Genomic DNA, 18,395 nt, shown 5'->3' with positions numbered 1-18,395 from the left:
GTAAGAAATACAAAACTTACAGATCAAAAGATAATTTTTCAAATGTATTTAATACATTATGGTCCCTGCAGCAGAATGAAAGCTTTCAGTTTATTATATCATGACTGTCCTAAGTTATTTATAAATAGAAAGCAATAAATTTGAAATTTTTTTCAAAATAATTATTTATAAAGTCTACATATATATAAAATATTCCAATGTAGCAGTAATACTTTGTACAAATAATTATTTACCCAAGTAAATATGATTGACTTAATTATTATTTGATGGAGATTATTTCCTCCGTGACGTTTAAGTCAACCAAAAAGAAATACCCAGTTGCCAAATATAGTTTCCAACAATTAAATAATAACTCTAAAAAAAAAATCAATGAAATGGAACATGAATAGTTTGATTAATATTTCTGTTATAATCTTAAAATTGAAGAATATAAATAAGTTGAAGCAATTCTCTGACTTTGAAGAAAAGATATTCTATTTCATGTTTCTTAAATAAGGAAAGAAGTCCCATTAATTTAATACCATTCCTTTTTTTTTTTCCCATGTTCTGTTCTGTCTGTTAGCCAAGCTCAACCTCAGGTGCAGGTGCAGGATGAAGAAATTACAGAGGATGACCTCCGCCTTATTCAGGAGAGAGAATCTTCTATTAGGCAGCTTGAAGTAAGCTTGATGTGGCAGTTGGATGGCTGCTCTGTTCTCAGCGTGTTTGTCCTCAAGATGCTTAGACAATGCTGGGGGAGGGGCCTGAGAAAGAAAACTAAATATATCAGTATGGTGGCATTTTGTGTAAATGAGAATAATTCCCTTTTTTAAAATAAATCTTGTTAGAATTCGTCCTAAAATGAGAGAACATACCTCCCTCATTTCCTACTTTTGTTTTTTATCCTGTCAGATCATCTCAGGTCCTTAGCATGGAGAAAAACTCAGTCCAGACAGGTCTGCTCAGGGAGTCTGGACGACTTCCGGAGCACATGATACACCTCAGAGCCGCATGAATAAGACTTGACAGGGGCTGTACAAGTATTTTATTTCTCTTGGTATGTTCATGACGTCAAAGAGATCTGAAGGGTTTAGTAAGCCTTAGTTCTTATGGAACCTACCTATTCTCTAGAAGGTTGGCTAATGGCTCACCGTAGCTACAATTTATTGAGGGTTTTTAAGCACCATGTGATAAATTCTTTGCATTATCTCATTTAGTTCTCATAAAAACCATGAAGTAGTTAACTGTGTCGTCATCATCACCATTTTATAGGTGGGAAAACTAAGACACAGGATGAATATGTAAATGGCCCCCCCATAGACTGTTTAAACTTAACTCTAATCAGGCAAAAGAGTAGTTATCATATATTAAAGAAAAGTAAAGTTATAACTTGTTCATCACTATTCCATTGCATAACCAAACTTATTAATGTGAGACTTAAAATTTATACCTAATGTTTTATACTTTTGTAATGTCAAATTGATGTGTAAGTTTTTACAAGGAATAAATCATAGCAATGGTATTTTATACTCTTATGAGGTAATACTGCTAGTGATAACAAAACTATCAGATTATATCAACATAAACTCAGTGACCCAGGACGCTTCTCTGTTAATAGATTCCTGGTTTCCATGCTGCCTCGCTTGGTATTTTTAATGTCACAAACTTACCTTTAAAGAACTGGTTACAGTCATTCAAGATTGTCTTACTTAGGGTTGCCTCTAGTCATATAGTTTCCTGATATTTCCAAAATTTATGTATTAAGCCTAGATGCATTCTCACTTGTGTCTAAGTGGTGGTTTGGGGTTTTGTTTTCTGTTTTTTGTTTTTTGTTTTTTGATTTTTCCCCTTTGTGGATTGAGGGCTGAATTTCTGATTATATTAACACATGCCTTTTTCTCTCAGGCTGATATTATGGATATCAATGAAATATTTAAAGATTTGGGAATGATGATCCATGAACAAGGAGATGTGATAGGTAAGCCCCACTGGGGTGGGGGAAGGCACGCAGTTTACCTGCAGGAACCTCTCAAGCAAGAGTAACCCCTGTCTCTCTGGGACCCCCTGGAATTAAAAGTACAGCCTCTGCCAACAGACAGAGCATCACCCTTGGCATTATCTAAACCAGACCTCATCTTTGGCTCCCACTGATTGAATCAACTGGCTCCATTTATTTCTGAAGCCCCACAGCTCACCAGAACCTGCTGCTGCTGAGACCGTGGAGCCAGCCTCTAGTCTCACTGCCGCCTGTTTGCCAGACCCCTGGTTTCCGTCTCAACCCCACTAATTCTCATCACACCAAGTACTTTCTGGGAAACCTGTGCTCTTTATAATTGTGCATGCTACCTTGTTTTTTAGATCAGAGGGAATAGGTAGCCGTTTGCCCAATCATTTATTCCATTGTCTTTTCGGTACATTTAAAATTTAGTGGTATTACTTAGATGCGAAACATTCTTTTACAAATTCTTTAAAAAAAAAAGTCAGTGGCTAAGACTCCCTGAAAGTTTTGCTCTTCAGGTAAGGTGTAACTGTCAGCACTGATCAGTGTCCTGATCATTTTTACCATTTAGAAATATGAAGCTGTCAGTGGATGTGGCTAAAGATAGATTTCATATATTTTCTGATTTTGGTTCATTGAAATACTTGGACCTATATTTTACTATAGCAATTATTTGCCCATTCTTAACCCTTCTCTGTAGCCACAGTAGATCATGGGGTAAAATTTCAAAAACCAATTCATTGGTTCATCCAGTAAACATTTATTGAGTGCCTGCTATGTCTGGGCACAAATCTAGGCACTGGGGATTTAGCTGAACTTAAACAAGAGGTAGAAGACCCCGCCTTCATTAATCTTATAATCTAATCGGAGGAGAAAGAATTTTTGTAAAAGGAAAGAAAAGTAAGTAAATGCCAATAAGTGCTCTCAGGAAAATAAGGCAGGTAGTGGGATGGGGCTGCTGCTGGTGGGGAATGTTACTGCTTTACTAGGGTGGTCAAGGAAGACCCTACTGACAGATAACATTTTAGTGAAGACTTCATGGAATTAAGGGAGCAAGTGAAAGAAAATTTTCCAGGTAGAGCAAAGGGCAAGTGCAAAGGCCTTCAGGCAGAAGCTCATCTGATGTTTTTGGTGAGTGAAACGAGCAAGAGGGAGGCAGAGATGACAACAGAGGTCACGAAGTTTGGCGTCATGTAGGGCGCTGAGCCCTTGTGAGGACTCGCATTACCATTAACGGATGGGAGGCCACAGGAGGGTTTGAGCAGAGGAGTGTTATCATCTGACTTAAGTTTTAATAGACTCGCTTTGGCTGCTAGTTTGAGAGCAGACCGTAAAGGGACAAGACCAGAAGCAAAGAGACCCCTTCCAAGGTGATGGCAGGAATCGGGGTGGGCAGTTGCCTCAGATCGGGATGGAAGCAGTGAAGCTGTGAGAAGCGGTGGAATTCTGGATAGCTTTAAAATGGAGAACCAAAAAGATTTGCTGACTTAGCTGGATGTGGGTGTGAGAGAGAATGAATTCAAGGACAATGCGTAAGGTTTGGGCCAAGCCCAGGGAAACTGTGAGGTTGCCATTTTCTAAGCTGGGGCAGTCTGGAACTGGAGCGGGTTTGGAGGGATGGAGATCAACAATTTGGGGATATGTTAAGTGTGAGGTGCCAGTTGAAATGAAGGAGGCTTGCTTGGCAGTCATGAATTCGAAGTGAAAGAAATCAACGTCGGTTATTTTTTTTGTACCCGTGTGCAGCTGTGAGGGTGCGGGTTAGGGTGTTGTCACATAAGTCTGACCAAGGTAGGTGGCAAGGGAGCCAAGGGTAAGTGCGAGGAGTGTGGCTCAGTGGTGGCCCGGGGGATCTAAGCTGGATCAGGAGGAAGGTGAGGGCATGAAGTGTGTTGAGGGGCAGTGAAACAGTGGTAGGTCAGTGACGTCGGGGTGCTGGAAGGAGAGTGCTAGACAGGTAGCCGGTGATGCTCAGAGAGTGAGGTTTGAAACTGAGTTTATAGAGAAGTTGCAGTTATCGGTAGTGACGAGGCTTGGGATATGATCGTGGAGGTGGGTGGCTGGGAAGAGAAAACAGGCAAAGTCATTGAAAAAGTATGGTCCAGGCATGGAGAAGGCAGGTGTTAGCAGGTCAGCAGTTGGCTTGTGAAATTGCCAATTTGTGTAAGAGAAGCATTGAAGGGCCCATCAGCGAATCCAGGGCTAAAATATTCAGAGAATGCAGGAAAGACCATGAGGTCTATAGATATCTGTTATGGGGGGTTGGATGCATTTTTAAGCATGAGTTGTAAGCTGGGTGTTGGTTGGGAGAAGGGGGAGGCCATAGTCTCAGGCTGGGGGGGCCACTGGTTCCACCTCTAGGCCAGAGCAGCGAGGGAGGGGACACTGTCGCCAGGTAAGAAGGCTTCCTGAGCCCTCAGGGAGGGCTGGGTTTTAGCTCTGAAGGAGGTCGTTGACTGATGGCTTTCAATACTCTGTGTTCACTCACGGGAACAGTTGTTAGATGTTCGGTGCTGCCTTGACCATCAGAGCACGCAAACTCCCTAGTACCTTTCGGGGCTTACCAGGTAGAACAGGAATTGTGTCGTAGTGAGGATGATCCAGTTTCTTTTCAAATATCTGTGTGTTGTTTGGATCATTTGAGAAATAGTGTAAAGAAGACTCCGAGCCAGTTTAAAAAGAAATTCAACTTTGCCTGTATACTACCAGTGTTAACATTTGAATAGTGAACATGTCTGATCTTATGTTGCATGAAGTCTTATGATTTAAGCAGCTCTCTTACTGGAGCATCAACACACGTCTAACAGCTTTGTGTGTGTGTGTGTGTGTGTGTGTGTGTGTGTTTTATTTTAAAGACAGCATAGAAGCCAACGTGGAGAATGCAGACGTGCACGTTCAGCAAGCAAACCAGCAGCTGTCAAGGGCAGCAGAATATCAGGTAATATTAACTGCAGTGAGTTATCTTGTAACTTAGGCTTTCCAATCTGTGTGTGTGTCTGTGCGCGCATGTGGTGTGTGTGTGTGAGAGAGAGAGAGAGTTCAGGTATAAGGTGGCTGGAGATGTTAAAGTTTAAAATCCCATGGAAGACAGGTCAGAAATCTGCCAGTCCGTTTAAAACTGGGGTTAGCCTGTTTCCTGGTTATTCTCAGGGTTGAACAGAATTGTGGCCCCCAGGGATAGGAAGTTCAGTGTTTAGAGTCCTGAGGGGAGCAGTAGATAGAGAAGTCCAGGCATTTCTGACAGCTGGAGGTCTCTGATGCTATTGTGACCTTCCAAACCAGAAACCTCTTTGATAACTTTCTTCCCCTGTTTCTCTCACTGTTTCCAGCCACCTTTTCTTTCTTTTTTGTCCGTGGCACTCTGCAGTAAGAAGGCAAAGATCTTTGCTCTAGAGAGTTCTCATCAAGTCCTATGGAAATTATATTCCCTTGGAGTGCCCTTGATCACTGGGTATTGTCAGCATTCAGCAGACCCTTTACCAGGAATGAGTTGATTTCTTCAGTGGATCAGGTTAATATAGGGAGTCTGTATATGTGACAGATAGGAAGCACATCAGAGAACTACACAGATATTAGGACCATGAATATAAATATATCATACGATATATAGACAGTAAGAATGAGGCCAGGCTCTTTGGGAACCCCTAAATACCACCATAGCATTTGATTTCCCTCTTAAAATTCCACTTTTTGTTGTTGTTCATAATTATTTTCTCAGACCGTGTTGCCTTCTTCTAAAATACCTAAGATGTTATCACGGTCTTAGATATTTTCAATTGCTTTTTGCTTTTCTCACTAACCTCAGAAGTCCCCTTTCATTTCAGTGCCATTTTTCGCTGGACAAATCACTGCATACTTAGTGGTACATAGAGAACGGTAAAGCTATGTGGAGATTGCTGAGTTACGGCCAGCTGTACTCAGTGATGTAGTAACTCTAACTCGCCTTTACCTTCTGTGTGCATGTGATTCAGGTATGCAGCTCAGTAGAATTACTGTCACACGTAGGTATCATTCATGAACACACACACACGCACTCACAATAATCTATAAATGCCAACAGTTACTCAAACGTAGTGTTTAGCAGGATTTATCAGTAACGAGGTTTGCATGTTATTTTGTTTTGCTTTTGGATTTTGGAGGGATGTAGATATATCTCCAAGTTTTACTTTTCCCCTCCTTGGGGAAGGGTAAACCCTACAGCCACTCTGGGAGAAAGGAGCACATCTTCCCAAGCCACACCTCCATATCTAGAGCTGCCCCGTACTTAATCCCATGGGCCCTGGAGGGATGAGGGAAGAGCCATGCAACATCAGTGCTGGGGAAAAAAGCAGCTTCCCTGTAGTTCTCCTTGGAAACCTTGATATTAAACTCTTGCCTCTGCAAAATATGGCGCTCCTTAATAGTTTGGGTGAACCATGAGTGTAGGGGAAGCTGATCAGTACTTATCATTGCAGTACCCTGGGAACCTCACCATCCCACACTAGGGAGGGTGCCCTGGGCCACAGATAACCCTGTAGGGGGAAGCCTGTGATTGTTCTTACAGGTATATTACACATGTGTCTGTGGTACTCAAGGGGAGTCTGGGGAAAATATGTAGGCAAGATGAAACTGAAACTCTAGAGAAGTCATACTTCATGTAAGGAGGAGTATTCAGTTGAAAAACTTGCTGAATATGTGGTATACTGAAAGTCATCATAGTTTTCAGGAGAATTTCAGAGTCGGAAACCTGTCTTTCTGTAAATTTTATGGTACTACTAGTTGACAAAGAAAATTTACAAACTTTTCAACCTTATAAGAAAAAAATTCCGGGGCACCTGGGTCGCTCAGTCGGTTGAGCGTCTGCCTCTGGCTCAGCTCATGATCGCAGGGTTCCCCTTGTTAGGCTCCCTGCTCAGCGGGGAGCCTGCTTCTCCCTCGCCCTCTGTCCCTCCCTGCTTGTGCTCTCTTTTGCTCTCTTTCTCTCTGTCAAATAAATAAGTAAAATCTTTAAAAGAAAAAGAGAAAGGATTCCTGCATGTTGCTATGAGATATGCAAGCCATTAAAGAAATATGGAAATCTACGGCTGGGCCAGAATGAAGAATGGAACAGAACTCTTAACCTCTGTGATTTAAATGACTGCATTATGATTTTTTAGCTCTTTGTTTTTTATGTGTATGTTGAGATTTTTAAATGCAGTTTCCACTAATATTAAAAAAACGGGAATTTTGGAAACTAGTAAATTTACTTCAGGAGAAATTGCCAAGCATTTACACTTGCTGATATTTTCAGAGAACTCATTTTGAAGAGCAGCTCTCTGATAAAAGTTAGCTTTTAAGCTGTTCTTAGTTTTTATACATAGGAATACCTCAGTCTGTTGCTTAAGTCAGTAACTTTCATTTCTCTCTGTCTCATTTTTTAAGCCCAACCACACTCAGAAATATGACCAACAAAGGTTGAATAATTAGCCCCTGAATTATATCATTAATTCAAGAAGACTTTTCTTGAAAGAATAGTGCCACTTGTATTTGAAGAGATTTTTGAGAAGCAAAAAAATACAGCCAAATATTTGAGGGCAGTTAATTACTATTGATTTTACTCTAGAAATGAAGCAAGTGATTTTCAGTTGCTATAGAGATGCTTCAGTACATCTGTAAACATGGTTTTTGTTTTTGCATCTGCAGCGCAAATCCAGAAAAACCCTGTGCATCATCATTTTTATCATTGTCATTGGAGTTGTAATTCTCGGTCTCATCATATGGAAAGTGAAAAGCTAAATTATAAAGGAGCACCCTATTGCACTACATTCTCTAAATTATGTAGGAGGATTCCTGTAATCATGGTTTTTTTATTACTGTTATTTTAAAGACACTCCATAAAGGATGGTTCCCATACTTTGTTATTTTCATTTGGGGGGGGGGGAGTTTCCTTTGGATTCAATCTGATATTTTCTAACACTGAAAGTTTTTCTCAGTATGACTGCTGGCATTATTTCCATGCTTTTCAATCTAATATTGTGAGGTTTTGTCCACATTGTATATGCCTTTCATTTATAATTTATTTACCTGTTGACTTAGCTCTTGGAATTAGTAAATGTAAAGGTGTGCGTGTGTTCCATGTGTGTCTGTCTCTGACAGAGTGATGTGCATTCAGAGTTGTGTTCCTTCAATTAAAAATCTCAAATTTAGTTTCAATTTGAGCCAGCAGCGGAAATATTCTCAATAACTTAAAAAAAATATATCATACCTGTTTGTGGTGTGTTGTTTTTTTTTTTTTCCTGGTTCATAGCAGCACAAATTATTTAACTTTACTTGTTGGTTTTCTCTTAAGACCCTTGTTTACTCTAAATGAAATCAGTGAATAATTTCCTAGAGTATCTCATACTCCTGATGTGTACATATTAAGCATTTGCTGTAGATTGCCTCGTAAAATATTAAGGATAGATTGTTTTTACATAGGCCCTGTTTAAGTCCGGTGTTTGCTGGGGTATGTGTAGTCACAATAAATGTTTAATGTAATTTGAACGAAGAGTATGAAAAATCAGTACCTATAGCATTAGAAATCCGAAGATCCCAACTTGTTATTTTGCTGTGTACTTCCACAGCTATTACTGTGGAAAATTAATTATCTTCCCTTAAGTCCTTTAGAATAATGGCTACATGTGTATCCTTGGGTCAGAATTACTTTGGGGGAGCAACTTTCCCAGAATTATTGTTTTTGAGCACTAACACTTAAAATTTAGTGTTTACCTCGCATACCATTTTGTAACATCTTTCATTAGAAAACAATTTGGTGTTTGCCAATTAACTCACTTGCTTTTTTTAAATCGATGTTGTTTTAATGCACTAATCTGAATACTGTAAAGAGGATTATCTTAGTTTATAGTTTGTATTTTATAACATTCTTATATAGCAGTTTGATAGTGAAGTCAGTGTTTTACATGGCAAAGCTATGAGACTTCAAATGGGAACAAATAAAATGTTAAGTAAGTAAACTGTATCTTTGCAACCAAAATAAAGATGATTTTAAAAGTGTCTGGATAGTTCTGTGTCATGAGGACTCTGCTTCTGTGGGAGCAACACTTGACATAATCACACAGCAGCCCTTCTTTCTGGAGTACTGGTTTATTTAGTGTTTTAGTTTGGCAATCTTAAAATGCATGTCAGCAAAATGCCATTTTTTTTTTTTTTCCTCCGTAAGAGACTGTAGAAAATTTTCTTGTGAGTGAGTGATTGGAAACTTTGAGACTCGGTGTTTACCAAATCAGTTTGCTTTAGTGAACAGGACTGGCCAGGCAGGGAGAGGAATTTATACAAATACTACCTGTGCTGAGGTCAGTGCAAGCCCATCAGGCCTGATTGAACATGTTCTTTCTCTATAAGAGCACAGAGAAGCGTGTGATAAACCGGTATCTTATGGCTACATAAAACTCCCACAGCTCCCACAAATCAGTTCAATTTTTTTTTTTTTTTTGCACAGTTGTACTTGATAAAATGTTTATTCTCATAGAGGCAAATGCACTCACTCAGTTCGCTTCCTGATGAATTCCCAGTAACAGCAAAACCACTTAATTTTTTTTGCGTGATTTTAGCACATTCATTTAATGTGTAATATTTTATAAATTATTTTACCTGGGACACAGATCAGTGATTAAAAACAGGAACCTTAGTGGCTTGCATTCTTTTAAGAAACATAATGATTTTTGAAGGAAATTTTTACCCCAAAATATTTGGAACACAAAGAGTAGTCTTGATTTGAAAAAAATCAAAGGAAAAACATAGCACAATAGCCAAGGTTTTCAAGTTCTCGAAGTTTTCCTTCAGGTTAGTCTTAGAATCACATTGAAAGGTGAAGCTCACACTATGGAAAATAAAATGAAGTTGTTTTTATGACAGTCAGCATATTTGAATCAGTCCACATAAGCCTCAAACTGAAGAAGTTTCCTCGTCAGGTGACACATTATTGTTCATTTTAGCGGGCTCCAAAGACATTCTCGAACGGCGCAGATTGAGATCAACCAGCCTCTGAAATTGAATGAGAGTGTGGCCTGAAGTGTTTGACTCTTGCACTGGTCATTAAATACGGAAGTGTTCTGGTTTTGCACAACGATTGATGGTAAAAAAAAATATAACAGGTGCCATTTCAACATAAGGCAGCTTGTCTGTTAGTCGGCAGGGGAGCAGTTCTAGAAAAATAGACGTGTGGGCACAGACAGAGCTTGATCTAGGCCAGCAAACCACGAAGGCGGCAGTTGGAGTCAGGCCTCCGAGCGTTCAGCGCGCCCAGCAGCATCCGCAGCGCTGTCGGACACCACTTATCTCCAAGAGGTTGCCACCGACTCCTTCACTGTCGTCATGGCTTTTTTTTTTTTTAAGTAACATTTTGTACACACAGAAAAACAGTGTTTTGAATATCAATGTTTTTCAACAAGTTTATAATGAAAAATGATTTTTGAAGACTTTTTGTTCCACAAAATCAGCCTGTGCTTTAGCAAAGAAAGTGTGGAATAGTGTTTCTAGTTGGTGTAATTTTTGTTGCTGCATGTAGAAAAAAACACAATAAAAGATAAAACCTGTCTAAAGAAAAAAAGTCCTCGTCCACCTTCATGGTAAAGAACAATTTACAAGGGGAACGTATTTAGCATTTATGTTTTTAAAGTCAGAACTGAGTACTGTTTGCACATATGACCAGGTTGCTGGAATAAAAGGAAATTTCCGAAGGGGATACCATTTGGGCAAATGATGAGTTAACTGGCGTTTTTTTTTGGTTCATTTGGATATGAGGAAGAGTCCTCATTAGTGGTAAAGAACATCATCAGGCATCCTGCTTTCCTGAGGGGGGGGGGGTGGAAAAAAGTTGTGCGTTTTCATGAGTCACTTAAAATGACGCGCTTCCCCGGATCGCAGACCTCTTCCATCCACCCTAAGATCTGAACAGCTTCATGTCTCAAGCAAGGAAATACACTTAGCAAAACTTTCACCAGCCGGAGCCTGAAAGGGCTACACTGTACCACTTCTCTGACAGAATGCATGACCTTACCTCACACTAACCCATTTTCTCATCAGTGAAACACTGCCGTTTTAATCCTTTGTTTCGGCAATTATTTGGTTAACGTGAAAATGTTGGGATAGCTTATTTTTCTTCAAATAATCCTAATTTTAAATGCAGAAATAGAACTAAGTAACTGACACACTAAATCGATTTTTATAGACACTGTTGCTTCTGGCAGGTTTTTAAGAGGTTGGTCACTTAATTACTCAGAGTGGGATTCCTGTAGGTTTTGTGTAGTGATGGCATTTCTGCTTAAAACGTAAGTGGTGGAAGGCAAAAACCAGATTTCCTGTGCAATCGTTCTATGCATAACACCCCTGCTTGTTTGAGAGGGAGTCTGCTAGAACTGAACCGAGTCTTTAAATAAACTTGAAAGGGTACTAATGCCCACTTTGGCAAACCCAAAGTACAGATTTTTAAGTGTTTACTGTAAGTACTGCTAGACAGTAGTTGCTAACTCCAAAACCTATTAGCCTTGGTGGAAAACTTAGAAATGCAGTTATTTAGCCTCAGTGAAGAGTTCCAGACACTAATTTCAGTTTCCAGTGCCTTCTGAAAGTTTCACACCAGCTGTTTCATGGCAAATCTGAAATAACTGAAGTCAGACCAGATAAAAAGAACCAAGTTTACATCCCTAGGAACTAGAGATTTTAACCCAAGACAAGGACACAAGCTTTTAGTAACTTGCATAGCTGAGACCTGATTTTTCTAAAAAGCTTTCAGGGCAAGGCAGATTCTTAGGTCAGTAATGATTCTAGAAATTAAAAAACAAAAAAACAAATTATAACTTAGTGGAGAATATTGTTTTTCATCCTTCCAAACCCAGGTGCTATGGTCATTTTAAGTTCATTTAAAGGCGTTTCCAGTGTACCTGACCACATCTGACCTATTTCCAGTGCCAGACTTAATGTTTTAATCTTCCTAAAGGTTACCATAATTTTAACATTTAATTATTACTTTGTGGTGGGGCATCTACCACAATTCAGTGAGGTAACCATCATATGTCATTTAAATTAGTTATATCTTGGATGCAAAACGATATTGTTTGTTCCAAATTAGGACTTCCCTTGTGTCTTTTCCTGATCTACATTCAAACATTTTTCTTAGTAATGTAGAAATTGTCTATGTTACATTAAATTTCTTAAGCCTGAAATGGAGACCACAGACCAGTACTTACCTTTGGAATGGCGTGGACATTTAAAATAAAGAGCCCATTTTATAAAATGTAAAACATGTTTAATGCTAAAATTTTATTTATTTTTGAAGATTTTATTTATGTGAGAGAGAGGGAGAAGCAGGCTTCCAGCTGAGCAGAGAGCCCCACACAGGACTCTGTCCCAGGACCCTGGGATCATGACCTGAGCCAAACGCAGATGCTTAACCAACTGAGCCCCAAAGGCTAAAATTTTAAATTAAACTTTGATTTTGAGGTAACAGTAAATTCACACACAATTGTAAAAACCAATACAGAGATCCCTCTTGTACTTTTCACCCAATTAATCCCAGTGGTAACATCTTGCAGAACTACAATATCACCACCAGGATAATGATATTGACAAAAATATGTGTAGAACATTTCCACATACAACATTCAAACACAAAGACCCCTCCTGATGCCCTTTTATAGCCACACCGACTTTGCTCAAGCCCCCATCCCCTTCTTCCAACCGTAATCTGTTCTCCATCTTTATAATTGTTATTTCAATAACATTATGTAATCGGGATCATACAGTATGTAAGCTTTTGGGATTAGCTCTTTACATTCAGCATAATCCTCTGGAGATTCATACCACTTGTTACATGTATCAAGTGCATCTGATCTTTCAGTTTTCAGTGCTGAGTAGTGTTCCATGGTATGGATAGATCACAGTTTAACCCTTTACCTGCTGAAGGCTATCTGGTCAGTTTGGACTATTATGAATAAAGCTATGTTCATTTGTGTACAGGTTTTTGTGTGAACATAGACTTCATTTCTCTGGGATAAATGCCCAGCAGTGAAATTGCTGAGCCATATGACAGTTGAATGTTTAGTTTTTAAGAAATTGCCAAACTTTTCCAGAGTGGCTATTCCAGTTTACATTCCCACCAGCAATGTTTGATCCAGTTTCTTCACTTCCTTATCGGCATTTGGTGATGTCACAGATTTTTATTTTAGTTACTGTAATAGATTGTTTTATACTTCACCAATGGCTAATGATGTTCACCTTTCCATGTGCTTATTTGGCACCTGTATGTTTTCTTCAGTGATGTGTTTCTTCATGTCTTCTCCTCTTTTTCTAATTGGGTTGTTTAGTTTTTCATTGTTGAGCTTTGAGTGTTTTTTTTTTAATATGTATTCTAGATACTAGTCCTTTGTCCAATATCTAAATTAATTTGCAAGTATTTCCTCCCACTCTGTAGCTTGTCTTCCTCTTAACAGGGTCTTTCACAGAGCAAAAGTTTTTCATTTTGATGGGTGAAGTCCATTTTATCGATGTTTCCTTTTTATGGATCATGCTTTTGGTATCACAGACTCTTTGCCTAGCCCTAGATCACAAAGATTTTCACTTTTATCTTCTTTTCTAAAAGTTCTGTGATCTTACATTTTACTTTTAAGTCCATGATCCATTTAGAGTTAATTTTGCATGAAATGTGAGACTTACATCTAGGTTTTGTTTTGGGTTTTTTTTGCCTATGATGCTCAGTTGTTCCAATATCATATTTGTTGTAAAGGCTGTCTTTACTCTATTGAATGGTTTTTGCTCCTCTATTGAAAACAAGCTGAACAAAAATCAGTTGGACATATTTGTGTGGGTCTATATCTGGTTCGTCTGTTATATTCCATTGGTCTATGTGTCTATACCTCCACCAATACCAGACAGTATTAATTTTTCTGTTTGATAAGACTTGAAATCATATAGACTGCTTGTTTATACTTTATTCTTTTTCAAAATTAGGTGGTTTTGTCCATTGTCTTTCCATATATGTTTTATTTTTTTTATTATGTTATGTTAATCACCATACAGTACACCATCAGTTTTTGATGCAGTGTTCCATGATTCATTGTTTGCGTATAACACCCAGTGCTCCATGCAGTACGTGCCCTCTTTAATACCCATCACCAGACTAACCCATCCCCCCACCGCCCTCCCCTCTAGAACCCTCAGTTTGTTTCTCAGAGTCCATAGTCTCTCATGGTTCATCTCCCCCTCTGATTTCCCCCCCTTCATTTTTCCCTTCCTACTTCTTTTTTTTAAGCATAAAAAATTTTAGAATAATCTTATCCATATTTATACAAATATCTTGCTGAGATTTTTGATAAGAATTATGTTAAACCTGTATACCAGTTTGGGGAAATTTGACATTTTACCACGTTGAGTCTTTCAATCCATGAACACAAGATATCTCTTTATTTATTTACATCTTCTTTGATTTCTTTAGTATTGTGTAGTTTTTAGCTTATTAAGTTCTATATATGCTTTTATTCGGTTTACACCTAAGCATTTCATTTTTTTGAGAGATTGTAAATGATACTGTTTTTTAATTCCCATATTCACGTATTTATTGCAAATATATATGCAATTGTTTTTTTGTATGTTTATCTTGTATGCTGCGATCATGCTTAACTCACTTATTAGTTCTAGGAGGTTGGTGTAGATTACTTGGATTATCTTACATAGAAAATCATGTGATCTGCAAATAGCAATAGTTTTATTTCTTTTGTTCTGATCTGTATGCCTTTTATTTCCTTTCTTAATGCAGTGCTTAGAACTTTCAGCACTATATTTGAATAAGAGTGGGGAAGGGATATCCTTGCCCTATTCCCAATCTCAGGAAAGGATTTAGTGTCTCACCATTAAATATAATGTCAGCTGTAGGTTTCTTGTAGATACTCTTCATCAAGTTAAGGAAATTCCCTTTATTCCTATTTTTCTGAGAGTTTTTCTTTTCATGAATTGGTGTTAAATTTTGTCAAGTGTTTTTTCTGCATCAATTGATATGATCATATGATTTTTCTCCTTTAGCCTATTAATATGATAGATACATTGATTGAGTTTTGAATATTGACCCAGCCTTGCACCCCTGAAATAAATCCCTCTTGGTCATGGTGTATAATTATCTTTATATGTTACTGAGTTAGACTGACTAATGTTTTGTTAAGGATTTTTGCATTTGTATTCATGAGGGATATTGATCATAGCTTTCTTTTTTTGCAGTGTTTTGTCTGGTTTTACTATCAGGGTAATAGCTTCAAAATGAATTGGGAGGTGTTCCTTCCTCTTCTATTTTCTAAGAGGTTGTTTAGAATTGATGTTAATTCTTTTTACACTTGATAGAATTCTCCAATGAAAGCATCTAGACTTTGGAATTTTGGTGAGGGAGTTTTTAATTATAAATTAAATTTCCATAATAGTTGTGGGACTGTTTAAGTTACCTATTTCATACTGAGTTGTGGTAGTTTATGTTTTTCAGAGAATTGGTCTATTTCATCTCAGTTTGTCAAGTTTTTGTATGTGGGGTTGTTTGTAGTATTCCTTTCTTATACTTTTGATGTCTGTAGTGGTGTCCCCTCTTTCATTCCAGATATTGTTAAATTGTGTCATATCTGTTTTATTCTTTGTAAATCTTTCTAGAAGTTTGTTGATTTTATTGATCTTTAAAAAAAACAGCTTTTTGCTTCATTAATATTCTATATTGTTTTAATGTTTTCAATTTTATTAATTTCTGCTGTCTTCATTATTTTTCCCCTTGCTTTCCCGGGGATAAGTTGAATATATTTTAGAATTCCATTTTAATTTTTTGATGATGTTTTTAGCATATCTTTTTATAAACCATTTTAGTGTGTTTGCTCTAAGTATTACATTATAAATATATAGCTCACAACATGTATGGTGTCATCCCTTTAACAGTTCTAGTCAAATGTAGAAATCTTACTTCCCTTTTTGTCTCTTTACTCTTCCCTGTTTATAATTGTCTTCAGTAGTACCTCTACATATATTTAGAACCACATCGATGTTGGAACTTTTGCTTCAACCATCTAACGTAATTTTGAAAACTCAAGAGGAGAAGGAAAGTCTATTGTATTTACCCAGATTTTTACTTACTGTGTTCATTCCTCATTGTTCTTCTAAATTTCCTTTGTATATCATTTCCTTTCTGTTTAGGGAAATTTTGTTAGGCTTTTATTGTTCTTATTGTATCTCTGTTGGCAATAAAGTCTCTTGGTTTTCCTTCACCTGAAATGCTCTTGATTTTTCCCTTCATTTTTGAAGGATGTTTTCACTAGACATAAGATTCTACTTTCCTTTCAAACTGGTGAAATTTTGAGATTTTTTTTTTCAAAAGTTCCTTCTGAACTCTGATTTCTGATGAGAAACTCAATTTTTTAAAATTCTTTTTCCATTATAAGTAAGGTGTCATTTCTCTATTTCTCCTCCTCCCTCCTTTCCTTCCTTAGGTTTTCAGAAGTTTGACTATGTTGTGTCTTGGTGTAGACGTTTAGAGTTTAACTTATCTAAGTTTTGGTCAGTTTCTTAAATCCATATACTTATACCTTTTGCCAAATACAGGAAGTTGTCAGCCATTATTTCTTCAGGTTCTTTTCTGCCTTGCCTTTGTTCTTTCTTCTGGGACTCTGAAGACACAAATGTTAGATAATTTGTGATAGGCTTTTAAGTCCCTAAGGTTCTGTTTATCTTTTTAAAAAATTTCTTTTAGTTATTCAGACCGGTTAATTTCTATTGTTTTAACTTCAAGTTTATTGATTCTTTACTCTGTTTATTCCATCCTTTTCCTCTGTCTCTTCCATCCTATTATTGAACCCATCAATTAAGTGTTTTATTCTGATTACTGTATTTTTCAGTTTTAAAATTTCTGGCCCTTTACAGAAAAAAGTTTGCTGACCTCTGGAGTATAAAACTGTTATAGTAGAGAGGGTCCACTTAAACTTAGTCAAAAGTTGGTTTCTTAAAAAAATATGTGTGTGTATAGACACACACATTTATATATAGCTTTGGTGAAATTGATTAGGAAAAAAATAGAGACCTACAATTATTAGGAATGAAGATGGAGATCAAGAAATAAACACAGGAGAAATTTAAAAAATAAGAGGGCACTATAAACAGCTTTATACCAATACATTACAAAACAGAAAAAGTGAATAATTTATGTGAAAAATGCAAATTGCCAAAATTGACTAAGAAAGAAGTAGATGATTTCTGCTTCTGGCAGTATGGTTGACTAGATAAGCTCAATGATCCTTCCACTAAAATAAGTTACCGGATAAAGTAAAACACATAATATTTGGTTCATTTTTTGGCTTATTAGAAAGCAAGATAATCATTACAAATGAAAGTGAGTTAAACCCGAAGTAGTTGGGAAACAGGAAAAGGCTGTGATTCTGAGATAAGTTATGGATTCCAGGTAAATAAAGTCAAGAAGCTGAACTAAGACTCCTGCATAAAACCAGGAATCTTTAATGTATGAACGTTGTCCCAGGTCAATAAATTCTGATGGTTACTCTAAGAAGTGAATGAAAATCCTCTCTGAAGGAAAGCCTTCCTAATTAATGCTTCTGGATTAATTAATCAAATACATGGGGAAACAAGCCATTTTGATTGAGAAACTGATTTTATATTTAAGGACTTCAGATATTAGAATTAGTAAGAATGGAATGCTATGAAATGCTTAAAGAAATAACTATGAATTAAAGTGATATATAATAAGAAATACGTAAAAAGATCAGGCAGGGGATGCCCGAGTGGCTCAGTGGGTTAGGCATCTGCCTTTGGCTCAGGTCACAGTTCCACAAAGGGTTCTGGGATCGAGCCCTGTGTCAGGCTCCCTCCTCAGTGGGGAGTCTGCTTCTCCCTCTCCCTCTGCAGCTGCCTCTGCTTGTGCTCTCTCTCTCTCTCTGTCAAATAAATAAAATCTTAAAAAAAAAAGATAAGGCAGATAATAACTCTGAAGGAACTATGAAATATCATTATTGAAACATATAACTCAATGAATAGTTCAAGAGGATATTAGTTACAGCTAAAGGAATCATTAGTTAACTGAGGCAATAACTAACACATATTGTATCAAAGATAGACAAGGAGAGAGGAAATATAAATGACAGATTATGAAACCTGAAAGATTGAGAATATCTGATATATGTCTAATTGGAGTCCCAAAGATAGAGCAAACAAAAAACAAAACAAAAAACAAACAAATTCTAGAGTTGGGAAGCACAGTAGCTGAACTAAGGAATTCAGTGGAGAGTATCAAAAGTGGACTCAACCATGCAGAACAAAGAATCAGCAACCTGGGGGATAGGACATTGGAAATTACCCAGAGGAGCAAAAAGAAAAACAATGAAAAAGAGTGAAGAAAGCCTATGGGAATTAGGGAATATAATGAATAGAAATA

General features: G+C 37.4%; 2 protein-coding genes across 3 annotated transcripts in view; both read left to right on the top strand.

Moving 5' to 3' along the window:
- The window catches only part of VNN1 (vanin 1), a 725,633-nt gene that overhangs the window by 203,726 nt on the left and 503,512 nt on the right, over nucleotides 1-18,395 (top strand). The window lies entirely within an intron of this gene.
- Nucleotides 1-18,395, top strand: part of STX7 (syntaxin 7) — a 98,862-nt gene that overhangs the window by 37,051 nt on the left and 43,416 nt on the right. The window contains exons 7-10 of one of the 2 annotated variants that reach the window (XM_025865573.2): nucleotides 563-659; nucleotides 1,885-1,957; nucleotides 4,834-4,916; nucleotides 7,640-8,989. In XM_025865573.2, coding sequence (XP_025721358.1) covers nucleotides 563-659; nucleotides 1,885-1,957; nucleotides 4,834-4,916; nucleotides 7,640-7,732 — 346 coding nt within the window. In that variant the 3' untranslated portion in view covers nucleotides 7,733-8,989. Of the gene's footprint in view, nucleotides 1-562; nucleotides 660-1,884; nucleotides 1,958-4,833; nucleotides 4,917-7,639; nucleotides 8,990-18,395 lie in introns of those variants that run through there. The other variant, XM_025865579.2, reaches the window with a different exon arrangement.

This window comes from Callorhinus ursinus, unplaced genomic scaffold, assembly GCF_003265705.2.
Source record: "Callorhinus ursinus isolate GAN/ISIS: 27379988/994484 unplaced genomic scaffold, GSC_fseal_2.0 scaffold6, whole genome shotgun sequence".
In the NCBI taxonomy this organism is placed as follows: domain Eukaryota; kingdom Metazoa; phylum Chordata; class Mammalia; order Carnivora; family Otariidae; genus Callorhinus; species Callorhinus ursinus.
The sequence above is the reverse complement of the archived record's forward strand: the minus strand, read 5'-3'. Positions and strand labels throughout refer to the sequence as shown.